General features: G+C 50.4%; 2 protein-coding genes across 2 annotated transcripts; one reads left to right on the forward strand and one right to left on the reverse strand.

Annotated features, from left to right (window-relative positions):
- Positions 1 to 39: 39 nt before the first annotated feature.
- Positions 40 to 1829, forward strand: LOC119275086 (F-box protein At1g10780-like). The gene is made up of 3 exons (XM_037555871.1): positions 40 to 868; positions 972 to 1252; positions 1340 to 1829. The coding sequence occupies exons 1-3, from the start codon at positions 103 to 105 to the stop codon at positions 1574 to 1576; spliced, it is 1284 nt and encodes a 427-aa protein (XP_037411768.1). The 5' UTR covers positions 40 to 102; the 3' UTR covers positions 1577 to 1829.
- A 2039-nt stretch (positions 1830 to 3868) lies between these two features.
- LOC119275088 (clavaminate synthase-like protein At3g21360) lies at positions 3869 to 6267 on the reverse strand. Its single transcript, XM_037555872.1, has 3 exons — positions 5741 to 6267; positions 5233 to 5486; positions 3869 to 4443 (listed from the first exon to the last, which is right to left on the reverse strand). Exons 1-3 carry the CDS (start codon positions 6128 to 6130, stop codon positions 4083 to 4085), a joined length of 1005 nt encoding a protein of 334 aa, XP_037411769.1. The 5' UTR covers positions 6131 to 6267; the 3' UTR covers positions 3869 to 4082.
- Positions 6268 to 7696: the final 1429 nt, after the last annotated feature.

Raw genomic sequence — 7696 nt, forward strand, 5'->3', positions numbered from 1 at the left:
ATTTAAATTTCGAACGCCTCTCATCTCACATCTCCCACACCATCCACCAGCCCCCGATTCATCCCCCCGCATCTCGCCCCGCCTGCGCATTCCGCCGAGCGCATGGAGTGCGGCGGCGACGGCGGCGGGATGGACGCGCTGCCGGACGGCGTGGTGCAGGCCATCCTCTCCCGGCTCAGCAGCGCCCGCGACGTGGCCGCCTGCGCGGGCGTCTCCCGCTGCTGGCGCCACTGCGTGCCCTTCCTCCCGGCGCTCTACTTCCCGCGGAGCGCCTTCGACGTCACGAGGCGCGGCGGCGTCGCGTGCGCCGACGACGCCATCGGCCGCATGGTCCAGGCCGCGGCGCGCCTCCAGGAGCTCGTCATCTACTGCCCCTTCTCCGCCGCGCAGCTCCCGCGCTGGCTCGCCGCGCGGAGCGCCTCGCTGCGCGTGCTCGAGCTCCGGGTCGACTCCGCCGCCGCCGCCGGGTCCGGATCCGGTCACCTCGACTGCGTCGCCGTCGCCCGCAACCTCGAGGAGCTGCGGCTCTGGGGGCTCACCATGACGCGCGAGCCGGCCTGGGGCCGGCTCGACCGGCTCCGCGTGCTGGAGATCGTCGGCGCGTCCCTGGCGGACCTCGCCGTCAGCGGCGCCGTCGACGCCTGCCCCAATCTCACCGACCTCGCCCTGCTCGGCTGCGAGTGCTCCGGCTCCGTGTTCTTGGCGATGCCCCTGCTCCAGCGCTGCCGCCTCGACTTCGTCGGCTCCGGCACCTGCTCGCTCGCGCTCGCCGCGCCCCTTGTCGAGTCCCTCGAGGTCCAGGGTTTCAACTACATCACCCTGCACGGCGGCGACCGCCTCAAACGCCTCACCATTTCCAAGAACACTGGTACGCACTGGACTGAACCCCCCACCCGTGGCCTTCCAACGCAGTTTCAAACTTTCAATTCGTTTCATTCGGGTCTAATGTCAATTTCCGTTCAATCTTTCAGGGAGGGTGAATACTGTCGGGATAGACAGGCTCCCGGTGTTGGAGCAGCTGTCTCTGCGTGGCGTCCAGTGGAGCTGGGGAGCCGTCAGCCATGTGCTGCAATGCGGCGCCGAGGCGAAGCATCTGGTGATGAAGGTGGAGTTCTGCGGTGATTTCGACACTCTCCAGCCGTTTCCCGAGGTCGACCTCGTTGAGTTCTTCAACAGCCACCCGAAGCTCTGCAAGTTTGAGGTCCACGGCGCCATGTTTGCGTCGCTCTGCCAAAAGAACAGCCTGAAAAATGTGCGTCATATCCTACTGCTCATCAATTGCATCCTTTCACTTCACGCTGGTGTATGGCATGGCTAATTTGTTTCTCTGACATTGCAGTTGGACTCGAGGTTCCTGATATCTTCATTGGAGGAGGTCCTAATCACTGTGCGCTCACCCTTGAATGCTGAGCAGAAGCTGATCACCATTGAGTCCCTTGTCAGGTACAGTCCAAGGCTGCGGCGGATGGTCCTTAGGATCTCGCAGATGAAGAACTGCCACGAGGCTGCAGATGAATTCTTTGAAGAGGTTTCCAAGTTTGCGCATATGAGTAATGGCAGAGTGCGGATTGAATAGGAGGGGTGCCGCTGCATGGCTCAGTGCTTTGGCTCTTGTGGGTTGCGACTGAACCGATGAGGCTCTTATCGCGTGCTACTATTGAGCTCAATTCTGCTTGAGTAGTTATGCTGTTTTGTTTGTCATTGTTCATGTGTGCTGGATCTTATCAGCATGCTTAGGGTGATTCTTTTGTCCTCTACTTGTTAAAATTTTGTACCTCGAATCTGTATTGCTCCTTGTTTTATGAGAAATAAGAAACTACTTTACTTCATTGCTCCTGCAACAGCAACTTATTTTCAGCCCTTGTGTATTTGATTCCATTCAATTCAATATAGCCTTGATTGATACAGTATGTCAAAGTGTTGATGATCTCAATGGGATATGTGAAAATTATGTATAATTTGAATGGGATATACCTAGAACCGCCAATAGTTTCTGAAAAACCACCTGATTTCTGTAGTTATTGCCTCAGCTGTCTGGGGAGTTTGCACCCTAGTTGATATGCTTGGTTAACTTTTGAAGTGGATGTGGACATTGCTATGTTTGATAAATCGTGATAATAAATGGTTTGTGTTTTCATGAAGACAAAAATAATTAAACCAAAACCCATGTTACGTAAAAACTGCTTAACAAAATGTGAAGATTTAATTAACAAACAGAAAAGTCCATAACAAAGGGAGTGATCTCCTGTATTATTTCAAGTGACATTATGCATAGCAATCTTCTGTACTCTTCCAACTGAGTACATCTTTGTTATGATTAGTATAGTTTATATTCACTAGCCAGTATGCAGTTGCAATTAGATGAAGCTCAGATCTGTAGATACGATTCACGGTAGGTGGATTTGATCCATCATATTACTAGTTTATGTTACGGATATCAATATCCTTAATATCCAAATGAGTGCTGCATTTTTGGGGATTGCCTTGCAATTCAATCTTGCATCCCCGTTGCAAGACCATGATGGACAATGGGCATGGTTATGTCAAGTTAAATACTCATTAATCAACCTGTATTTCTTGCAATCCTTTCTAGTCATATACAAGGTCCAAAGCTTGAGAAGTTGCGCCAATGAAGAAAAACTCTTTGGCATCTTGAACTAATAATTGCTCCTGCAGCCCCCGAAAGACTGTCATTATCGAAGATGCATCAACCTGCAGTTCAACCATTCTGCTTTGTGGATGCTCCGAAGTCCCAACTGTGACGCCTGGCTCCTTTTTTCTGACATGACACATGAGCTTAAGCATAATTTGTTGCCAACACACTAGTTCCCTTGACTGATCTCACCGGTGTTTGGACACGCTCACCATTGAAATGCAGTCTTCTTACCTTTATTTTGTAGGCACTTCTTCAATGGTTACAGGTATTTCGTGTTGCTAGTCAGCGCCATACCACATTCATTATCTAGGATCCCTAATTTGAGGATATGCAAGTAGAACTTGGAAATAATATGAGAGATAGGTTGACAGAATTCTAGGACAAGAATTTTGGGACGGAGGGAGTACTTTCTTTGTCATTTGTCCCTAAATGCCTACTATTTTCTTCTCCTGGCAGTGCTCTTCTTTTGCAGAATGGATTTAGCACAAAAAAATAAGGTATGCTTCTTTAGATCAATAGGAGGATCTATGGTAAAACAAATTAATAAACAAACAAACTGCTTGGATGAAGTGACATATCTAATGCAAGGTCAAAACACACTTGAGATTTTGGTTTTCTGTACTACTTGGTTTGGGAATAGTTATTGACTTACTGTAAAACAACACCAATATGAGTATCTGCAACACAAATGTTCAGCTTTGGCGTGCATGCATGCAGACGTGGTAAGCAATCCAAATTATTTGAGAATAAATAGGCAAAATGCATGAGTTGTGAGATTACTGTTGTGCATTCAAGAGAAATCCAAATGCATCCTTTTTGAAAAAATTGAGTAACCTGTTGCACATACAAGAAAAAACCAAATATATGAGTCCATGCATTGCTTATTTGTACATGCAACAACAAACCAGGAAATGGAGCTCTGTTAGTTTCTTGATTAAAACGCATGCAAGACCTACAGTTTTAGTCTGCAGATAGCTCCGTCATTGCCACTGTGTGATTCACCGCCGCAGAATATGGATCGAAGGGGAGTAGCAAATTCTCTGGCTAGAAGCCTCTTCCTGCTGCTGCCGCCATTGCCATGGCGTGATTCGCCGCCGCCTCTGAAGTCTCTGATCTGATTCAATGTGGTCTAATAAAATGCGGGTGCTAAATACATGTTGTAAAATTTTCATCTATCAAAAGTGCCACATGTTGCTGTTGAAGTGATGCATGTAAAACCGCAGATTTGTTGATTGCAAGGTTCATGACTTCATATGTTACAGGTTGCAAACAAGCAAAAACAACACAATGATTCTTCCTGTCCTGCTGCACAAAATTATTCCAGTTTTGTATGTGCAAATCCGATCACGTACATGGTACATACAACCCGCAGAAGTGCGGATCAATCCCGAGCAAAGCCTCATCTCTAATGTCGAACATTTACATGCTATTTACAGAGAGAAGCAAGTACGCGCCGTGGGGGCTCAAAGGACCGCCGTGAGTGCAGCACCGCCCAGTTGTCGATGAGAAGGATGTCACCTTGCTGCCATGGAACCGCGACGCATTCTTCTTCTAGGATCTTGCCACATTCCTCTATGACATCGGCGGGCAAGGGCGAGCCGTCGCCGAAGGTGACGGCCTTAACTGGATCATTGCGGGCGTCCTTCCACCCTGTGTAGGCGGCGACCATGCTGTTGAACCATATCTTCCTCCCTCGGCTCTTGTCCCACTTGACTGCTGGTATTGGACCCATCACTGTTTTAACCCCGTCGTGGGTCCATTCCAGCTTCATCCCAAGCTTCGCAGCCCTGTGAACAACAACAGGGTGAAAGTTCAGTTATCAGCATTGTGAATGGGCTAAATGTATCAATGAAACCCTACTTCAAATGTTATTCAAAAGCTTTTAGCATTTTTTTACTGAGAAGTGCCATGTGTTTTGTGATGTGCTGCACTCATGACAAGATGAAAGATAAAAAAAAGTACTCCCTCCGTCCCAAAATACTTGTCGGAGAAATGAATGTATCTAGAACTAAAATATGTCTAGATACATATATTTCTCCGACAAGTATTTCCGGACAGAGGGAGTATTAAGTATCATGACAAAATGCCTTTAGAATAAACCAAAATGGGTTACATAAACTAAAATGGGTTAAATAATTGAGTACCAGAAATAGATGTACTCCCTCCGTTCACAAATATAAGATGTTTTGGATATTTCAATATGGACTAAACACACACACTAAAACGTGTCGAAATACATCCGACTCAAGAAAAAGTTAGAACATCTTATATTTGTGAACGGAGGGAGTAGTAACTAAGACAAAGATATGCATGATTACAATCTTGAATTCTAGACACGCCTTGTAATACAATGCTAATAAATGATCCACATTGACTCATCCTGAACTTTGCAACCAAGACAATAGCAGCTCAATCTTGAACTCTAGATACACACTGAACCAAACTCATGCACTGATGCATATCTAGTGAAGTACAATAATGTTACAGTGGTTTTCTGAATGCAAATGCAAATGTTCAGAACTGATAACAGAGCCTATAATATATTAGCTCTGTTTGAAAGGAACAAGAAGCCAGACCTTTCCTCGGCAACGGATTTATCTTTAGTGAGAAATGTAGATTGCCATCCACGGCCGATTGGAGAAGATGGGTCGTCACCCTCTCCCAATACCCTTGTGTATATCAGGCCATGCTTCTCCAATTTCTCCACAAATTCAGGGAAGTTTTCCTTCATCCTCTTATACACATAGTGGCTCAGCACTATTGGTGTCTCTCCACCACTTTTTGGTTCTACCTCACAGAAGAAGAACAGTTTTGCCGGAAAAGTCGGAACCTAAGGAATGATGAGAATCAAGATTCCAGATAAGATTAGTTTTACACAATTCAAGCTCGTATGGTAACATCGTTACATAATTAGTTCTGAATATCCATCATATGCAATCAATTACAGATGTGTCGAGTGGTTTGCCATTAGCTCAGAGCTAGTGCAGTATCATATCAAGCTTAACCATTATAGTTTCGAAATTATCAATTTGCTATCGCGTTTATATGGAGTTGGGCTAACGCAGGAGGCTGGTTGCGGCTGACCTGCGCCATCTCATGGTGGAAGGGGATCTTCTGGTCGGGCGGCGACTCGTTGGCGGTGAACACCCGCCCCACCACGTTGGTCCGGGGCGCCGCGCCGCCGACGTACGGCAGCTCCTCGTACCCGAACGCCTCCACGGCGGCGTCGAAGTCCGCCGCCGTCCGCGCGGGGAACCCCCGCAGCAGCACCGCCCCTGCCTCCCGCAGCAGCGGCTCCACCCGGGACGCCCGCTCCGACCGCACGGCGGCCAGGAACTCGTCGAGGCTCCCCTCTCCCGGCCCCGGGGGCCCGGCGGTCGGGACGAGCACCGCGGGGAAGGCGACGCCCTCGACGGCCCGCTGCTCCGGGAGCCGCGCTTCCTGAAAGAAGCTGCTGCCCGCCACGGGCGCCATCTGCTGTGCAGGGTTTGGTTCGCGAGGTTTGGGCTGTGGTGTTCGCGTGGCGGACTGTTCTGCGACTGAGGTGAGAGACGTGATGAGGATGATGCTTCATGGTTCAGGCTCAGCGTTTGGTTTGGATGAACGTGGACGGGTTCTGGAGCAGGGCGGGACGAAGGTTGGAGTGACATGTGGGACTCGTCCGTGTTCAGTGAAGCTGGAGAACAAAGGTGACCTGTGGGTAGGGATGGACCAAAAAATGTTTCTTAGAGCAACTCCAACGGCCGACCCAAATGGACGACGCTTTTGTCCGCTTTTGTTCGTTTGGGTCGGCACGATCGACACAAACGTCCGGTGTTGTGTTTGGGTCAGCGCGAGCATCCAACGCTGGCCTGACCCATTTCGTCGGCGCGCCAAAAAAGTATTGAAAGTTGTCGGCGTTCTGGGAACGGGGGTACCCAGACTTGTCTGCCTGCGGCCTGCAGCGTGGCTCAGGGAGTGGCCCAGTACGTTCCATCTTCGTCAGCACAAGCTCAAGACCCTCGCGCGGGCCAAGCCTCGCGGGGCGGACGACAGGAAGCTTCCTCAGGCGCAGCCTCGTCAGACTGGCTCGCGAGGAGGCGGAGAAATCAAGGCGGGGTACCTCACGAGGTGCCCGTGACGCAAGCCATGACGACCGAAGCCAGACGGGCGCCGGCCTGGGCAGTGTCCTTGTTTTCCCTTCAGTGCAAAGGGGGCAAGCACAGGCCAAGGCATCAGGCAAATGTTACCATTTCGATGCAACAAGATCAAGACCAGCAGAACGGCAGGATGGAGGTCATCGTGGAGCCCAGGAAGGTGTCATCGTCAGAGCCTTTGGCAGGCGAGGACCAATTTTAGTCAGGATAAGTGTACTAGATGTTCCCCTTCAAAATGACCAATTATTGGCGCCCTTCCCACTCAATATTTGTAAAGAGGGCCAGGGCCTCGCTCTATAAATAGGGCTAGCCACCACAGTAGAAGGGGACGATCTGATCGAGACCCGCATCTGGAATCACCACACTAAAGGGACAACACCACCACAAGAACTCCTCCCCTCGCGAGGTTGTTCTTCCCTTGTATTGTTCATCATCAGCCCCTGAGGCAATCCACACACCACACGCACTGGTGTAGGGTATTACACCACCATGGTGGCCTGAACCAGTATAAACCTTGCGTCCCTTGTGTTGTTCTTCGTGTAGCCTAGATCCTTTGCGAGGCGACGAGACGTGAGCCGGTAGGGGGAGTGATCTTCGCGCACACCCCAGAGTTCGAACCTTAAGGGTCTGCCGAAACCCAAAATCCGACATTTGGCGCGCCAGGTAGGGGTGCGCCGGAATCACGCGTTCCGCCGTCTTGTGTTTCGCCGTCTGTCGCATCCATGTCTGATGCTCGTCGAGCCCGCGTCGAGCGCCGGGCTACCCTCGCGGCCCATGTCGCCCAGACGGCCCCCGTCGGAGGGCCTCCCCGTCGTTCCCCGTTGCCTGCCGCCCACGCCGCCACCGGTCCGACGGGGAACGAGCAGCAAGCCTCATCCATGCATCCTTCAGTGCGGCGAGAAGG

Source organism: Triticum dicoccoides, chromosome 3B, assembly GCF_002162155.2.
Source record: "Triticum dicoccoides isolate Atlit2015 ecotype Zavitan chromosome 3B, WEW_v2.0, whole genome shotgun sequence".
NCBI classification, from domain to species: Eukaryota; Viridiplantae; Streptophyta; class Magnoliopsida; order Poales; family Poaceae; genus Triticum; species Triticum dicoccoides.

Coding starts and splice junctions, on each gene's coding strand:
- LOC119275086 (XM_037555871.1), top strand. CDS start 103: ATGGAGTGCGGCGGCGACGGCGGCGGGATGGACGCGCTGCCGGACGGC. Junction 869..971: donor CACCATTTCCAAGAACACTG/GTACGCACTGGA, acceptor TCAATCTTTCAG/GGAGGGTGAATACTGTCGGG. Junction 1,253..1,339: donor AAAAGAACAGCCTGAAAAAT/GTGCGTCATATC, acceptor CTGACATTGCAG/TTGGACTCGAGGTTCCTGAT.
- LOC119275088 (XM_037555872.1), bottom strand. CDS start 6,130: ATGGCGCCCGTGGCGGGCAGCAGCTTCTTTCAGGAAGCGCGGCTCCCG. Junction 5,487..5,740: donor TCCACCATGAGATGGCGCAG/GTCAGCCGCAAC, acceptor ATCATTCCTTAG/GTTCCGACTTTTCCGGCAAA. Junction 4,444..5,232: donor AAATCCGTTGCCGAGGAAAG/GTCTGGCTTCTT, acceptor TGTTGTTCACAG/GGCTGCGAAGCTTGGGATGA.